Raw genomic sequence first — 18,772 nt, 5'->3', positions numbered from 1 at the left:
GATGCTGGAGCAACTGTCCTATGGAGACAGGCTGAGAGAGTTGGGGTTGTTCAGCCTTAAGAGAAGGCTTAAGGGATACTTTATCACAGTCTTCCAATACCTAGAGGGGCCTACAAGAAATCTGGAGAGGAACTTTTTACAAGGACATGTAGCGACAGGACAAGGGGCCTTTAAGCTGACAGAACGGAAATTTAGATTAGGCATTAGGAGAAAATTATTTGCTGGAACAGTTTGCCCAGCGAAGTTGTGAGTGCTCCATCCCTGGAAGTGTTCAAGGCCAGATTGGACGGGGCTTTGAGCAACCTGGTCTAGTGGAAGGTGTCCCTACCCATGGCAGGGGGGTTGGAACTGGATGATCTCTAAGGTCCCTTTCAACCCTAACCATTCTGTGATTCTGTGAAATCTAAACAAGAGTAGAAAGCCTACTCTAGATTGCCAAATGCCACTTCCAGTTACACAGCTGTCAAGGGGTATATTAATCCCTCAAATCCAGCCAAGTCCAAGCTGGTCAGCATGAAACTGCAGCAACTGATGCCACAGGTCTAAAATATTGCCTTGATTTGGGGGTTACCTCTCCTCCTGAGGAAAGATGAAGGTGCTGGTTGTTCTGTGTTGCCAGGAGTAGTAAAGTGCAGCTCAGGACAGTTGTATACAAAGTTTTTTAGTCCTTTAGGTGTTCTAATTTTCGAGTGCTTGTGCATTGAACAGGTTATCTCAAGTACTATGAGATAAGTACTTACAGTCTGTGAGCTTATAAGTACAGATAGTCTGTGAGCTGCTGCTTGCCTGATGGGGCTAGGAGAGGAGCTGGGGATTCTCAAGGCAGGTGGAAACCTATTTCTGCTTCATTTGCTACCCATCTGAAGAGCGATCATGTAAGAGGAGTACCAAGAGGGATTTTGATTAGTTTGGATTCAGAAACAATGTGAGTTTCGGGCAGCTCAGAAAAAAAGTATTTAGAAAATAAATGAACTGATTTCATTTATTGGGGGTGGGGGGGTGTTTTTATTTTGCGATTTTTTGTTGGTTTATTTTTGTGTTGTTGATGTTTGGGTTTTTTTTGTTTTGTTTTGTTTGGGCTTTTTGGCAGGGGGATGTTTGGGGTTTTTATTATTTTTTTTTTTTTTTTAATGCCAGAAAATACACAGGAAGTAACCCAGTAATTAGCCATAATACTCCTACTCGTAAAATAACAAAATCTGATCAATCTGTTAACAGGAAAAAAACAGTGTTTGTGATGAGGCTTGTAGTTACGCCTCTGATTTATAGATTGCATGGTCATATCAAATCCTCTCTCTTAGGACGTAAAAAGTTGTTAATGGCACAACCATGTGGAATGAGCTGTTGACTTCAGATGGGTATTTGGAATAAAACTTACTTTACTGCTGTTGGTGCTGTTGATCGTGACTAAAATTCACAGCCAGGCATTTTTTTTCAGTCCTGCTACAATTGTGACCTCTAGTGGAAAAAACCAGTTTGTTACGATGATTATGCGTCAAATTGCAAAGTAATTTGTGGAGTGTTGTAATATTCATTATGTTGAATGTCATAGCATTTCCAGGACTCATTAATGGTAAATTCCCTTCAAGGCACAGTATTATGTACATAAAAAAATACCAGTTCTTCCTGAAAATGCCTCTGAAAACTTTCTGCAGATTTATATAAAAGGTAATATTACAGAAATATGGTCTCATGCTTTCAGGAAAAGGTTTGGAAAAATACTCCATTGCAGAACCAGAAATTCCTTGGAGGTCATTGCCTTATAAAGAGTGCTGTTGTTATTCCACAACAATATGTATTGTAGTGACTTGAGTGCAAATCTGTTGAGGCAGTTTTAGATATCAGCTCTGAAAGACATTATAAGAATAGAGTCATCATACCATTAAACAAGCAGGCAAGAAGATTCGTAAAATATAATCTAGGAAAACAGTCTGAACACAAAGTACATAGTTCTTATGTGCTGTACCTACATACGTACAGCAAGTAAGAATTGCATATGGTATTTTTCATATTTGGATGAACAAAAAGATATTTCTAATCTTAAATAATCAAGATATGTAGGCTGTAGACAGGAGAGTCTCCTCCATCAACAGAGGCAATGTGTGTACTGTCAGGAAGGCTGTCATGTTGTGTCCTCTGGCTGAGCTGACCCTAGCTGGTTTTTCAAGCTGGACCCTAAGAGTAGTTTCAGTTAGGCTGCTCCAAAGTAGCCTCAATCGGGATATGTGTTCGCCTTCACCCTGCAAAAATCTCAAGGTCTTTATTGTCAGAATGAAAAGATGTTGAACAAAAGCAGAAGATAGGTATTTCTTTTTATTTTATATGGTGTAAGTGAAGATGTAGCCTTTTTCACCCCTCTGTAGTCAGTGGAGTGCATTTTACTTTCTTTGATTCTTAAATGACTGGACATTATCATTGTATTTTTCAGTGACTAGATTTCTGCACACTTGTATTTCCAGGTTTTGCAAACCAGAAGGCAACTGTGTGATACAGGCATCAGTTTGCCTACCTTTGAAATAGTTTTGACTTTTGGCTAATAGCAGCAAAAAAGTGTATTGTGTACTTGTGGAGTCTTTTTTTTTCCTTTTTTTTCTATTATTTTGTGGGTTTTTTTCAGTTTGAGCATGAAAGATTGTACATGATTAGTTACAGCTAAGTGACTTGGCAAAATCTGATCAACTGGAATATTTATTGCATTTTCTTGATGCCCTGCTTGTTACAATATGCTTCACTGTTCATGAAAATCAATACTGACATGGACTGAAATGATGGAGGGATATCCTCTCACATTCATAGCACCTGACTAATTGAACAGTGAGATTCCAAAAGCACCAAAGTGCTGTCATCTACCCCAACCAGGAGTTTAGAAACTGTGGCCTGGGGCTTTAATGATGAACTTTGAAGTGTAGGAGGGGAAAGGGAGTCATTCCGAAAGATCTGCAGCATCTAGTTGTGATGCCACATGATGATTAGTAATAGGGAAGAGACATTTGTGTATTGGGACTGATTGAAGTATTTTTCTTATTATTTTCAGGGTATGAACATAATCTTCCACGTAGCCTTGGCTCTCTTAAAGGTAAGTCATTGATTAGAAGGGTTATTTATTTATTTTATTAAACTGTATGGAAAATTTTCTTAGCTTAAAGTGTCATGTCTAAGGAAACAATAATAACAGGACTTCTGGAGGAGGGAACAGAGGAGAAATACCCATTTGGGTAGAGATGTTTTCAAAATTGTTCTTACGGTAGGTCTGTTTTTTTAAACTTAATCATGTCCTGAAGTTCCTGGAACAAAGAATGCAGTCTGAAGATTTAAATGCCTCATGTAATTATTATTTAGAGAACAATTTTGTTTATTTTGTGGCTGGGCGCATTTGCATATAAATCTTCAAGAAATGTGATTGAGTATTCTTTGGTATCAAATGTATTTGTAATTTCAGAAGAGGAATGGAAGTATTTTATAATATGGAGAAATTATGTCTTTGTCTTGGACACAGAATTTACCAAAACAAACACATAAACATGTAAATAAAGCATTGGCCCTTTTGATGCCAGTGAGATAGCTGAAAGTTAACTTAGTCAACCTTTACAAGTTGGTTGTAGTTCAAATGCAGTCTGCATACAGGCTCATGGTATGGCATTTGAAATGCCACATTGAATTCAAATGATATTCCCATAGGCTAAAGCTGAGAGAACAGCTTGTCACTCCTAACACAACAACTCCATAACATGGATATGGACTAATATTTTGCTGTTGCTAGTCATTCAGTGTCTTCCTTACCATAGAATACCAGCTTGGAAAGGGAACCTCAAGGATCATCTGGTCTAACCTTTCTTGGGAAAAAAGCGCCTGGCTCAATCGTAGAAACATCCAGTGTTTTGAAGTCCACCACTTCCTTGGGAAGGTTATTCAATTGGCTGATTGTTCTCGTTGTGAAAAAATTTCCTCTTGTGTTCAATCAGAATCTCACCAGGAGTAGCTTGTACCCATTACCCCTTGTCTTTTCCATGTGACCATGTAAAAAGGGAGTCTCCATCATCTTTGTAGTCACGGTTTATATACTGGAATATGGTGATAAGGTCTTTCTGAGCCTTCTTTATTCAAGGCTAAACAAAGCCAGTTCTCTCAGCCTTTCTTTGTACAGCAGCCTTCCCAGTCCTTTGATCATCTTTGTGGCCATTCTCTGGACCCTCTCCAGCTTGTCCAAAATTTTTGCATAACGGGGATCAAAAGCGAACACAGTATTCCAGGTATGGCCTGTCTAGTGCTAAGTAGAGTGGGATAATGGCATATTTATCTCTGCTGGTGATGCCCTTGTTGGTACAACCCAGCATCCTGTAGGCTTTCTTTGTGTCAGCAGCACACTGTTCACTCATACTCAGCTTGCTGTACACCAGGACCCCCAGGTCCCTTCCCATGGAGCTGTTCCCCAGCCAAGTAGATCCCAGCCTGTGCTGCACCCTTGGGATTATGTTTTCCCAGGTGCAAGACCTTACACTTGTCCTTGTAACTTCGTAAGGTTCTTGTTAACTCACTCTTCCAGCCTATACAGGTTAATCCTGCAGGGTGGTTCTCTTCTGAAGTGTCCACAGTTTGGAGTTTGTTATCATCAACAAACTCACCGGGGTACGCTTGATCCCATCATCCAGATCACACTGAATATCATTTGGCCCACTGTCCATCCCTGGGAGACCCCACTTGTGACAGATCACCAGTTTAAAATGGAACTATTCACTACCAGCCTCTGGGTGTGGCTGGTCAGCCAGTTTCCCACCCACTGCATGGACCCCTTGCCTAGACCATGATGTGCCAGTTCCTCTAGGAAGAGGCTGTGGGGAATTTTATCAAAAGCCTTGGAGAAATCCAGGTAGAAAATGCCCACCGTTTGCCCCACTTCAACCCAGCAGGTTAGTTTGTCATAGAAGGTTTGTCAAGCACAGTCTGTTCTTGGTGAATCCTTGCTGGCTTTTTCCAATCATGTGCTTGTCCTCCTGACTTGCAGTAGCACTCAGGAGGATTCATTCCATACCTTTCTAGGTGTACAAAGTAACAATGATGGGCCTGTGATATTCTGGATACTCCCTTAAGCCCTTCTTATAGATATGATCACCCTTTATTATAAGGGCGGTGTTAGCCGCCTTCTAGTCTTCTGGGACGTTCCCTCACCTCCACACTTCTCAGAGATTATGGAAAGTGGCTTCAGAGTGGCGTCAGCCAACTCTCTTAACACCCTCAGGTGGATAATGACAGGGCCCATAGATCTGTAAGGGTCGAGTTCCTGTAATAGTGCATGTAGCAACTCTTCCTTCACTGATGGTGGGTCTGTGTTTGTGTGAGCCTGGATTCTTGTTCACAAGGCCTGGGGTTTAACAGTGCTGGTATGGACAGAAGTGAAGAAAGTGTTGAGAACCTCTGCATTTCAGCATTGTTGGTGACTAATTCACCTCCCCTGCTAAAGAGCTAGCTGGTATTTTCCTTCTACTTCTGCTTGTTTAAATACCTGAAGAAATCTTTCTTGTATATTTTGACATCTCTGGCCAATTTCAGTCGGAAATGCACCTTTGCTTTTCTAAAGTGCTCAAGACCAGGAAGGTGTATATGCTGCTGCTCTGAGTAGAGCAATTGGAAATTTCCAAACACACATTTTCACTTGAGGTGGGGTAACTTTGGTGTAGTACTGCAGTATAGGTAAGAGATAATTTGTAGCTTTATAGTAAGAAAAGGTCCAAAATAAATTATGTTTTACACTGTCATAGTTAATCTGTTAAATGGTGGTGTGACTTTCTACATGAGTAGATGTATTAAATGAAATTGCCTATAAACGGGGTATTTGTTTAATGTACATTTCCAAGGAAGTGCTCCTACACAAATCTAAATTTGTAAAAAGGGGGGGAGGGAAGTGTGTGCTCTTTTCTTCCTGTTTCATATTTTTTTTGCAGCTATGGAGGCTTGTTAATTTTATTCTTTTCTTCCTTTTTTTTTTCTTTTTTTTAAGTCCAGTGTGGATAAAGGGAAAACTAGTAGGCTATGGTATGATAGTAAAGAAGTGAAAGCAAGCATACAAGCAGCACCCAACAGGTGTATTGCCATAGTAGAAGGAATAGGTTCTGGAAAGAGGTAGAGATACCAGTTTATGGATCTTAAAAATGAAGAAGACAGAGAAGGAGGCATGCTTGCACTGAGCTGAAAATAACTGGCAAGGTTTTCAGGAAAGGAGAACTTAGTTCAATTCAGTTATGAAGGATGGCTTTGAGACTATGGGTATACACCCAACGATCTGTTCTTTACATTTCCTGCTGCTGGTAGTGGGAATGGCTGAACAGAGGTTGGCAGTAGAACAATTGTTTATGAGTGTGATAACCCTGAAAAGGGCTAAAATCCTCAATTCACAGATGTCATACTTCAAGTCAAGATATTTTTTTGTGTGTGTGTATATATGTGTTTAATAATTAGCCCAATTTCTTTTACCAAAAATTCCTCACTCTTATGGATTTATATATATTCCACAACATGATGCTTATGCAATTGAACATTTCTTTTTGGCTGTTCAAGAAGAGGAAAATTCAAGAAAGTATTTTGTCAGTTGCCACAGAATATATGGACCCAGTCAGAGATCAGTATGATCAGACAAAAGCCGTTTACTACAAAGCCTTAACTCCTTATATACTATTTCTTACATGCATTTACAGTTATTTGGCATATTATGATTGGATACATGTCTTGAAGACCCTTAGTGACTAACACATAATTGGTTAAGCACAGATGTGAGAACTTGACCTCGAAAGCTTGCCAACAGCCCACAGTTCTAATAACTCAGTGAATTCCAGCTTCTTTCTATTTTGCTTGCTTAAGCTTCCTCAGGCCTCTCATGGCCTTGCTGTATCTTTTGGGATTATTCAGAGTTCATGTACCAATTACCCATTATCCCGTGAGAACACTGTCTCCACAGTCAGTCTTTTTGTAAATGATTTCTAAATTTAAGAGCTTTAAGTATTGGTTTTAATACTGCTTATAGCGGTTCTCAAGATGTGTATATATATATAGACATGCAGTATGCTGTATCTGCTTGTTCTGGCAGTAGTAGGCTCTTGATGGTAAGGGAGGTGTTATTCTGAAAAAATATTTCTATATTGCAGCCAAAAACAAATACAAAGAAAATACAGGTAAGTAAGATAAGATTCCAAGTCAGAAATACCTAAGAGCACAGTTCCATAGTAGTAACAAGATGGAGCTGGTGATTATGTAGCATTAACTCAGCATTATGACTTCCTTTCAGCAGGAATTGCTGTTGTCTTAGGGAAGAAAATAATTTTCTACTCTGAAAGCTGAAGTAATTTTTGTTTCTTACGCAGATGTGTTTGTAATCTCTCCTAATCATTAGAAACAAAGTGGTTTAGCATACCAGTCTTTTTAAGTTACAGAAACATAATGTGCATGCTGCAGAGAAACCACTTTTAAGAACTGTGTGTTTCTGAGGTCTCATTTCTCCGATTCTGAAGCAAATGAAAGCAACTCCTAAGGATTTCTTCTTCATTAAAAGAGAGTGATTATTCTCTCATCCACAATCTTTTGGATTATTTTTAATTTGGATGAGGGAATCCTTCATCAGTGGAGTTATCAGAGTCTTTACTGTGTAAATGTCATTTTCCTCACTTCCTTGTGAAGCATGTGCCTCTCAATCCCTCATTAAATAGCACCAGAATAGAAGCTTTTATCTTTAACTCTCTTGTACTCAGTGCTGTTTCTCACTGTTACAAGCAGCTGCTAGTATTCAAAGTGAATGCTTGTTAGTTTTGAAATGACAGTACTACTGTGGCCAATTACCTGAGACATCTTGATGCAGTAATCTTTGGAAAATAAACATGTATTTAAGACACGAGGGAAATCCTTTCTGTTTAAGACAGGAGGGAAATCCTTTCCCTTTCCTTCTCCCATGTTCTGAATATGACTGTAGCAAGGAACAGCTAGAGGATGAAAGCTCTTCAGCTCTGGAGGCCATAATTTGTAATAGGACATTAATCTGATTTCTTATTGAAGGAAAAGCAGAGTCTTTTTCTGTAACATCCAAATGTAATGCCTTCTAATGCCTACCACTGCTTTTCATGTACTCACCAGTATGCACACCTGTCAGGCTCTCCAGATGGTGGCAGTATTTTACAGTTTGACATTCATCAGTTAGTTATGTCATGTAGAGACTACGCTTGAATTAACATTTAGTAAGTTGAGCTGACAGAAAATCAAATCCCTCACCTTTCATTTTTTGACCACCAGAAAACACAGTGAAGAAATATGGTGTGAAAAGAGCCCCAGTGCTGAAAAAAGCAGCGTAGAAATCTGTGGTTAGAGCAGTTGTTTAGAACAACTCCACAAACAATGGTATTTTCATTTTTAAAATCAGAGTTAAGACCATTAATTAAGAGTGAGAGGGGAAATGTCCATTCCAGTGCCAGCATCCTTTCTGAGCCCTTTGCCATCAACATGTTAGTTTCTTGGAAATTACAAAGTAAACATCAAAATCTTCACATACACTAAGAAAAAATATCATGTTTTAATATTTCAAAACCAGCTAAATGCATGGTTTATTTTAGAATTAGCAAGATAAACAAGTAGTAAAATACGTGAATGTGGAGAAATCAGGATTTAAATTAACTGCTATTGTAGTTACTAACTACCGAAAAGGTAGGGAATAGTACTTGTTAACTGGAAATGCAAGAGTGAGCCACAGGGTTTTAAAATAGATCCATATCCAGACTTTCTTTTTTGAGGATTCATTTACTCATGGAGTGTGATTCATAAGAATACTTAAGAGGTCAGCACTTAGGTTGTTGAGCTTTCTCCTGGGTGCCTGTTAAAAACATGTTGCTTGATGCCAGGGGAAAACCATAGTTTTGATGACAAAGGTGTGTAATATTGTAATTGAAATGGGCAGACAATAGTGAGAAACAATAATGTATTTGTTACTGCTTGTGTTTCCCATCCAATGCATTATTATCTTCCAAAGATTCACTTCAGTACATATAAAACCTTAAAGCCAGTACTTTTATATATCATTCCTTAAACTTAGATGCATGTGAGCAGCATTTCTACTAGTGCTCATGAGTTCTTAACACTCCTTACTGCACGTTATCAAGTGATAACTGTAACACAAACAAGGCAGTTGTATTTTTTGGCTATTTCTGTTGCTGTTGCTCAGTGCTCTTTGTCAGTCTGTGCCCAGCAGATTAGGGAGAGGCACACCAGTTACAATGGGAGGGACAGCAAATAATGCCATTTATTCAAGTAGTAGGCTTCCTAGATTAAAAAAAAAATAATGCTGTGTCAGGATTACCTTGGGCTTTTAATGAGGGGCAGTCAACATGGCTTCACCAAGGGGAAGTCATGCTTGACCAATCTCGTAGCCTTTTATGAGGAAATAACACAGTGGATGGATGATGGCAGAGCGGTGGATGTGGTCTGTGTTGACTTCAGCAAAGCGTTTGACACGGTCTCCCACAGCATCCTTGCGGCTAAATTGAGGAAGTGTGGTCTGGATGATCGGGTAGTGAGGTGGACTGTGAACTGGCTGAAGGAGAGAAGCCAGAGAGTTGTAGTCTATGGGGCGGAGTCTAGTTGGAGGCCTGTATCTAGTGGAGTGCCTCAAGGGTCGGTACTGGGACCAGTATTATTTAATATATTCATCAATGATTTAGATGAGGGAATTGAGTGTACTATCAGCAAGTTTGCTGATGACACTAAGCTGGGAGGAGTGGCCGACACGCCAGAAGGCTGTGCTGCCATCCAGAGGGACCTGGACAGGCTGGAGAGTTGGGCAGGGAGTAACTTGATGAAATATAACAAGGGAAAGTGTAGAGTCCTGCATCTGGGCAGGAACAACCCCAGGTTCCAGTATAGGTTGGGGAACGACCTGTTAGAGAGCAGTGTAGGGGAGAGGGACCTGGGGGTCCTAGTGGACGACAGGATGACCATGAGCCGACACTGTGCCCTTGTGGCCAAGAAGGCCAATGGCATCCTGGGGTGTATTAGAAGGGGGGTGGTTAGTAGGTCGAGAGAGGTCCTCCTTCCCCTCTACCCTGCCCTGGTGAGACCTCATCTGGAATATTGTGTCCAGTTCTGGGCCCCTCAGTTTAAGAAGGACAGGGACCTGCTGGAGAGAGTCCAGCGCAGGGCAGCTAAGATGATTAAGGGGGTGGAGCATCTCCCTTATGAGGAAAGACTGAGGGAGCTGGGTCTCTATAGTTTGGAGAAGAGGAGATTGAGGGGTGACCTTATTAGTGTATAGAAATATATAAAGGGGGAGTGTCACGAGGATGGAGCCAGGCTCTTCTCAGTGGCAAACAATGATAGGACAAGGGGAAATGGGTACAAACTGGAACACAAAAGGTTCCACTTAAACTTGAGAAGAAAATTCTTCTCAGTGAGGGTGACAGAACACTGGAACAGGCTGCCCAGGGAGGTTGTGGAGTCTCCTTCTCTGGAGACATTCAAAACCCGCGTGGACATGTTCCTGTGTAACCTTACCTAAGTGTTCCTGCTCCGGCAGGGGGATTGGACTAGATGATTTTTTGAGGTCCCTTCCAACCTCTAACATACTGTGATACTGTGGGGTTTTGTTATCTTTATGTTGTTCTGCATCTGAACTGCAAAGGACCTCCTAGGCCAAAAAAATGTTTCTTTGCTATATTATGCTATTATATGACATGGCATCCATTTCCTAAACCTGTAACAGCAGCATTATTGCTGGTGGAAGGCCATTTCCCTTATTCCAGCTTAAGTTTATTACTGATCATTTTACACTTATGTACTCTGATGTCCACATTGTGCTTTCTTTGAGGTAGTCTCCTTCCAGTGCCATTCATTCACGCTAATGTTTATCACCTTGAAGTATTTATAGGTACCATTCATTGTTTACTAAATAAACCAATATTCTTAGTGCTTTTGAACTCCAGAGTATCTTAACAGTTTCCTTCTGCATCTCTTCAGTTCTGTATTAATCTTATTAGAAGTGAATGACTTTAAGAGAGGTCACACTATGTTTTCTGTATTGATATTGTATTTCCTTATTCTAGAAAATCTACTTTATCTCCTAATTGAGGATTGTATTGTTCTCTTACATTTGTATGGAATAGTATTCATGACTAACTAGAGGGTTCCACAAATGCTATTAGGGTGGTGAGGCACTGGAATGGGCTGCCCAGGGAGGCTGTGAATGCTCCATCCCTGGAGGTGTTCAAGGCCAAGTTGGACAAAGCCTTGGGTGAGGTGGTTTAGTGTGAGGTGTCCCTGCCCATGGCAGGAGGGGCTGGAACTAGATGATCTTAAGGTCCTTTCCAACCCTATTCTATGATTCTGTTTCACCACCTTAGAGGTGGATTTCTGTAAGAGCACACATTTTTAATAAAATTATGCTGTACTTCTGTATACATTTGCATTTCACTTCTTAATGAACATGCAGTGTTTCATTACACTGAAAACAACAAACATTGTAGGGTTTTTTTTTCACTTTGAAGACATCTTTGAATAGATGTCTGACCTTCCCTGTCTTGGATTTTGTCCATCCCTTGAACTGCCACTTACACCAACTCACGACTTTAAAATCAGATCTATAATTTTGTTCTGTGTAAAAGGCATAGCTCAAGAATTTATGCTTATGAGAAGTAGACTTATCCAAGGATAGCCAGAGCAGTCATCCATTTTTGTGCATCTTAGATCCTGCTTTTCATGGGTAAGTTATAGCTATTCCTTCAGGGAGCTGTGTGGTTTGCAGTGTAAATTGAAGTGACCGGTGTGACATCCCTTGTGATTATGCTTCCCTTTATCACCTGCTTCTGAAATTATCACTTGCCACAATTTAGCCTGGGGCATTAGAGTTTAAAAAGTAGTGCAGTCTTTTAAAAAACACAAGGAAAAAGCCCAAGCAAGAGATGAAATAAATCCTGTCCATCAGATGAAAGGAAGCAGCATGAGGAGCAGTTCAGTTGAGCAATAACATTCTTCTGTATCTTACTGAAATTTTGTGTAGTCTTGCTGGCTAAACTTCTGAGAAAGTCAGGGAAGACTGGACAGATGCTTATTTTAGGTAAAACTGGCATATTGTCAATGCACATAACTTAAAAATGTGAATTGCCTTCCAGTTTGGCATGAAATTTACAATTATTGTAACTTTTTGAGAAGGATCACATGAAAAGTGCACTGAGTGTAACTGGGCATGGGCCTTGTATCCAAAAGATAAAACAGCTATTTCATTCTCTCTCTGCTCTTCCTGTGCATTTGCAATGGCTTGAGGAGCCTGAACTGATTTTTAAATCAGCACTGCTTTAAGACAGAGGTTGGTTGAGGTGACATACAGGGTTCCTTTCCAGCCTAAACTGGTTATGATTCCAGGTGATCTGGTTTAGTCTACTCTTAAGTGCATTAAATCTTCAAAAGGCTCTTTTCAGGATAAAACAGTGTCCATATTAAAATCTAAGGCAAAACAGATGTCCTCTGTACCATTTTTTTATAGCTTCTTTATGTGGTTGATCTCAGGATAAGGGCTGAAGCTTCTGGTAGAGAAGAGGATCCTAGCTCTTTGCTGCTAGAGAACAGAAGCAGCTGTTCTGTTTTCAAGGTCTTCTCCATTAGGCAGTGGACCAGAAATTCAGTTTTAAAGAGGCTCTCAGGTGTTTTTATATTTCTGTTTCCTAAATCGAGGGCATCCTTTGACTGTAGGTTTTGCTGGGCTGAAGAATTCCTTCTTCAGACCTGCTTCCCCTACCCTAGAAACCAGTACTTGGTGACTTGTTGGAGATTATCTCTGAAAAATGGAAATCTGTACCTGAAAATGTCCAGAATCATTCAACTTCCAAGCCACTGATTTTCCAGCCTTCATATAAGCAGTTTTATATTTTTAAATGCCTGCATTTATCTGCCTGCTAAAAATCCATCCTCTCCTGACTAGTTACCTTCTTAGCTCATTTGATCTCCTCCTCACACTTAGAATTAAATTTCTATTAGGGGAATGTCCACCATAAACTTTGCATTCCAGGGGAGGAGATGTGTTCTGTCTTTAAAGGAACAGAAGGCTGACAGTAGAAAAGTAACATGAAATTTGTGGGACTTCATTCCCTTAGCAGTGTTGAAGCCTGATTTATGTGTTGATGACACCTCTCCATTATATTCTCTACTTGTAATTTCTTGATGTTGGAAAATGATGATGATGTTTCAGTATATATCAGAACATATAGTTCCAATAGTTATTATTTATTATGAATTATTATTTTTAGAATGATGTCTCATGTACCTAGCAAATTTTGTGATCCTGTGTGAGAATCTTTTTCTCAGGTAGATAATGGAAGTAAACAAAACCATAAAAATAATCATTCCAGATGAGACTTGTGAGCTATCTACCCCAGTATCTTGTTGGCGACAGTGGAAAAAACTGTAAAAAAGGACAATAATACTTTTGTTTTGTTTTTTTTTTTGGCAGTTTGCGTCTTGGAGACTCTGAGAAAGAAGTGGTATCTCATATTTCATAACTCTGTATGGATTATTATTCCATGAATTTGTCTGGTGACTTTTTGAACACATGTAAACTAGTAGGCTCAGAGATTTTAATTACATTTTGGTTTTTCTTTGATTATGTCACCTGTGTGAGTTTCATGTGAAGTTCCTGGTTCCTGCGTTAGAAGGCATTTTGGACAGTTAGTACCTCTTCACTTTCTCCACACCACTCATAATTTTCTAAGTCTACATATCCCTCATCAACTCTCTGTTTTCCAGGCTTAATAATCTTAGTCTATTTTTTGTCTTTTCATTTGGAAGCATCTGATGATCATTATTCCCTCTATAAATACTGTACTGTCTGTGTTACCTCCTTTCTGAGATAGGAGGACCAGAGGAATGCATTAATAACCAAAGATAAAAACACATAATGGACATATACTGTAGAATAATGTCATTCTCTGTTTAAATCTTTATTACTTTTCTGTTAATTCCTGCTGTTTGATGGGTTTTGTTGACTTGTGCTGTGCCTGGAGCTGATATTTTCATAGAACTGCCCACAGTGACTCCAGGATTCACTCCCAAGTAGGAATTGTCAGCTCAGTTGTCATTTATATGTAAAATTGATATTGTTCTCCATGTGCATCAATTTACATTTATCTACATTGACTTTCATTTACCGTACTATTACCCAGTCATTCAGTCTGTTACAGTCCTTCTGCAGTTCTTTACTGTAAGCCCCTGTCTTTGAAACCCTGAATAATTTAATAGCATTTGCAAACGTTGTCACCTCATGATTCACCCTCTTTTCCAAGCCATTTGAGAATAGGCCAGACAGCACATTCCATCAGACAATTCCATCAGATTGCTGATGGAATCTGCTATGGAAATTAATTGTTTTATCATGTTCTCTTGAGCAATGATAAAGATGTAAACTTCACAATCCAGATCACACGGCTGTAGTTAGACCTGAAGAATACAAAAGACAAAGTAATTTCTGATACGGTAAGGGATGAAGTTCTTACTGTGAGCATGATTTAAGTCGTATGGATTTTTAGAGCTGTTCTGGTGCAGAATTTGTCTTATCCTTTTACAGGAATTAACTTGAAAGAGAACTTCCTTTTTTGTTCTTTGAGTTTTAAGAGTCTTCTTAGTTGTACAAAGTCAGTATTTTTTGCTATTAAAATGTTAAAGGTAATCCAGTTCCTTCCTTTTTTTTTTTTTTTTTACAGTTAATGTAGATGTTATCATACATCAGCATTATCAATTAGCAATTGATACATCAATTATGAAAATGTTTAGTTTGACCTTTCAGTAGTGTGCCCTATTATGGTAAAAATTCAATATTCTTGTCAGCAGAAAGCACAAGATACGAGACAAGACCAATAGTGGCTTTGCAGGAAGGACTGGGACAGAGGGAGGACAGAGAAGGTTGGGCTGCTTGCACAGGGAGAATGTGGGCAGGCACAGGAAGCAGAAGAAGAGAAAAATAATCTGTAGTATTCACAAAGGGTTGTAATTTTAAAATTAGGCAGGTTGCCATTTTTTATAGCAAGTTGTCATGCCTTGTTAAACATGCAAGTAGGAACACTCATATCTGGGAACTGAACCACTATAAATGCTCAAAACTAGCATGTTCAGGCTTTGTGCACTCTTGGCAAAACAGTAAAAATAGAAGCTGCAATGGTCATGATGGCACATACATTTTTCTGCACAGAAAACAGTACAAGGAGTAGAGAGCTCTCACTTTGACTATCATAAAATGATATATAGTAGCCCATCATTTTGTACAGAATCCCGTGAGTTTTTCCCAAATATTTTGTCTGGTTTTATGTACCGATGTGTGCATATATAGAATCATAGGCTAGTTAGGGTTAGAAAGGACCTTAAGATCATCTAGTTCCAACCCCCCTGCCATGGACAGGGACACCTTCACACTAAATCGTGTCACACAATGGCTCTGTCCAACCTTGAACACTGCCAGGGATGGAGTATTCACAACTTCTTTTGGCAACCCATTCCAGTGCTTCACTACCCTAACAGGAAAGAACTTCCTCCTTATATCCAGTCTAAACTTCCCCTTTTTAAGTTTTAACCCATTATATGCATGAATATATATGCATTAATGTTCTATAGTGTTCCCTATGTTCTTCTCATTTGGTATGTTTTAAAGTAGATTTATAAAGGACTTTATAAAGAGATTTACAGAGGACTGCCCGTCAACATCCTTGGTATCTTGCTGCAGAATTCAGAAAATACAAATGATTTGAAGTCATATTCTGCATGGTTTTATTTTCTTAGAGAATATTTCACCATTGGCCACTTACCCTGAGTTCAGTGGACTTCAGCTGTGTACATCGGAGCAGAACTAAAACTGTTTCGGAGCCATGTGAGTGAACAGACATTTCATGGCTGGAAAGGTCAGAAACAGAATGCAACTGTACTTAAAAGACTAAATATTGTATGACATGGAAATCAAAGCACAAGAAATACCTGTTTATCCTAAGACATTCTACTTAGTGTGCAAGTTACTTTCTTATGGGCCTTGTTTAGTTTTTAAATTTACTTCAGTCAGGCTTTTCTGAAGAGTGCAGGACAGTAATCGAATGGCAAGGATAAGAGAAGTGAAGCTTACATGAAGGAAAAATCACATTTCCTGATCAGACATAGATAAAGATAAGATACAGTGGTCAGTGAGAATGCAGAAGTGTTTAAGAATGGTAGGGAGTGTAAACGATTTCCAACTGCAAATTTGAATGATGTTTCACTATTACATTGTGTGAAAGGAGTTCCTGAAAAACACAGAGCCTTGGATTTCAACTGTTAAATAAAGGGGGTTTTGTCAAGGCTTGGGAATTTTTTGGATTTTAGGGACCTTATTTTAAAACAAGAAATTCAGGCCGGATGTAAAAATCATAATGATGGTATTAGACCATATCTTTCGGAAACCTAATCCTGTAGTTAATTTTCCTAATTCCTAAAAAATTTGCACAATATTTATAACCTGAATTCGTCTGGGTTTAACCACTAACTGTTGGATCCTATTATAACTTTCTAGAATTGAAGACATGATTTAATAATCACTTAATTGCATTTTTCATAAGCCCGTATTTTACCCAAATGAACCAAACCTGAATTTCTATAAGGAGACTTAGCTATTAGATTAAAGTCTGATTTATACCAGGAAGAATTTGAGGCTTTTTGTACAGATGGCACTCTGAATTGTCTGTCTTCATGCCTGTTTTGCCCACAAGTCACTAGTGACTCTGCCCAGGATGAGGCTCTTCTTTCTTCCTTTTTAATGTTTTGAATGATGTTTTCATTTTCATGGGGAAGGTAGAACCTAATATTTCTAGAATACGGTGTTTAACAGTGTGTGGTTTAGTTAGATGAAGACACTTTCAAAATTCATTAAAAATAGAAAAAGCTACTTCCTTTCCTTTAAGCCCTTTCACCCTAGAAACATACAGTCTGGTAAGCTGATACTTTAACCTGTGGTGTACAACTGATTGGCATTGTGGTGTTTACCTATAGACATAATAATGAACTAGATGATAAACCAGAATCTTTGCAATTGCATGCATAGGGACTTCAGAAAGTATAGGAGAGTTCTCATCACAGTCTTCACTTTAACCTTAAACCAGAATGAAACGTGTGTTGGTTGTGGTTTCTTATCTCTTAAGAGAATAATGGCTTCTCTTGAAAAGGACCTCAGTAAATACCCCTGATCTCAGCCTAGAAGGAAATGCTGTAGCCTCCACCTCTTCGAAACCCTGCTCTGTGGTCTAGTCCATATGGAAGATTTTCCTCTGCAAAATAATGTTTCACAACCTGAGATACTTAAATGGACTTTTGTAAGACCGCCTGTATTAAAAGCTTATTTAATACTACACAAATTTGCAGGTACTTTAATTGTCTTAAATCCTGTATCATGAAAGGATAAATACTTGGGTCCTCATTGTCATCATTTGTCATATTTGACCTGTGACTTCTGCTGGTTCTGCTTTCATTGCTTTCTCACCTGTTGTGTATGTCACCGTGATCCAGGGTGACCTGTTTGGATGGGCTACCTTTGGTAATAATGTCCTGCTTTTTAAAAAAAAATTCTCATCCAAGAAAATGTATTTGGAAGGAGCCCACTGTGGTGCTGGAGCAAAGTGAATGTAATTCGTGTTTTCTAATTTTCTCTGGGTTTTGTGCAGTACTTACCTGGGCTTGTTCACAGTAACTTAGTATGATTTTCATGTTTTAACTGCTCATGAATGTGTTCATTATTTCAATTCAGCAACACCGTGCTACAGATTTTCACTTGGCATTAGTATTTAAACTAAATATGGTTTTCTTGACATGTTAGACAAATGATGTTCAGATCTTAAATATGCATTTGCAGAAGTGTTTGCAATCAATGTGTTTTAGATCCTAGAGCTCCTCACAGTATTTTAAATTACCACCTTTCTGTATGTCAGATACGTATGGAATATTAGTCTGCTCACTCTGATCAGAAATGCATATTGTTCTGTTGCATAGGCAATTCAAAAATAAAACAGCATAAAAACAAGCTTTCTAAAATCCAGACCTATGAAATGAAGTAATACCTGCCAGATGGCAAAGATACCTGGACTGTTCCCTGCATAGGAGTGATGTGAGGCAATTTAAGGTGTGACATCATAGCATTTTCCTTACAAAATGCAGTTTTAATTCCTAGCATCGATTCATATGGATGTGCTGACATCATTCCCTCTCTGCCCATCGTCTCCAGATTTAGAAATGACTCCTGAGAACACAGCACTGGAAATTATCATTATTTAAATTATTTAATTCAGTCCTGCAAAAGCTGTGCAAAGATGGGCTGTGGCTTCTCAGAAGCTGCCTGCTGCTCTCTCCTCACCAGCAGTCCATCATGATGTCCTTGCCCCTCTTCCATTCATCACCTGGGAGGGATGAGGGTCTCCTGCCCTACCTGCCCTCTCCAGGTTGCACTGAGTCTGTATTTGCGTTATTCCAAAGCAGATTGAATACGAGTTATGATACTGGCTGGCAAGCCAATTTCTCCCGAACCATTCTAGTGGTTAGGGGGTGCAGCTCATGTACTGTGAGCCTGGGATTCAACAGCAAAAAAACCTCACAGCTGAATTGATTTAAGGTAGATAGGGAGGGGGAGCTCAGCTGTCCAGCCGCTTACTATTGGCTTCTTATTACGGCATTCTCCCCGGAGAGGCTGTCTGCATGCTCATTCACCCCCCTCCTCCTCCCAGCCCCCTCCTTGCCTACCCCTTCATTACTGATTCACAGC

The 18,772-nt window shown here is 39.3% G+C and overlaps 1 protein-coding gene across 5 annotated transcripts in view; it reads left to right on the top strand.

Annotated features, from left to right (window-relative positions):
* The window catches only part of RABGAP1L (RAB GTPase activating protein 1 like), a 245,276-nt gene that overhangs the window by 160,748 nt on the left and 65,756 nt on the right, over positions 1 to 18,772 (top strand). For all 5 annotated transcript variants that reach the window (XM_061345653.1, XM_061345652.1, XM_061345651.1 and 2 more), the window contains one exon: positions 3,035 to 3,076. In XM_061345653.1, the coding sequence (XP_061201637.1) occupies positions 3,035 to 3,076 (42 nt within the window). The remainder of the gene's footprint in view (positions 1 to 3,034; positions 3,077 to 18,772) is intronic.

This window comes from Neopsephotus bourkii, unplaced genomic scaffold (genome assembly GCF_033783945.1).
Source record: "Neopsephotus bourkii isolate Nb327-2 ecotype Australia unplaced genomic scaffold, CSIRO-AGI_Nbou_v1 NB_234, whole genome shotgun sequence".
In the NCBI taxonomy this organism is placed as follows: domain Eukaryota; kingdom Metazoa; phylum Chordata; class Aves; order Psittaciformes; family Psittacidae; genus Neopsephotus; species Neopsephotus bourkii.
The sequence above is the reverse complement of the archived record's forward strand: the minus strand, read 5'-3'. Positions and strand labels throughout refer to the sequence as shown.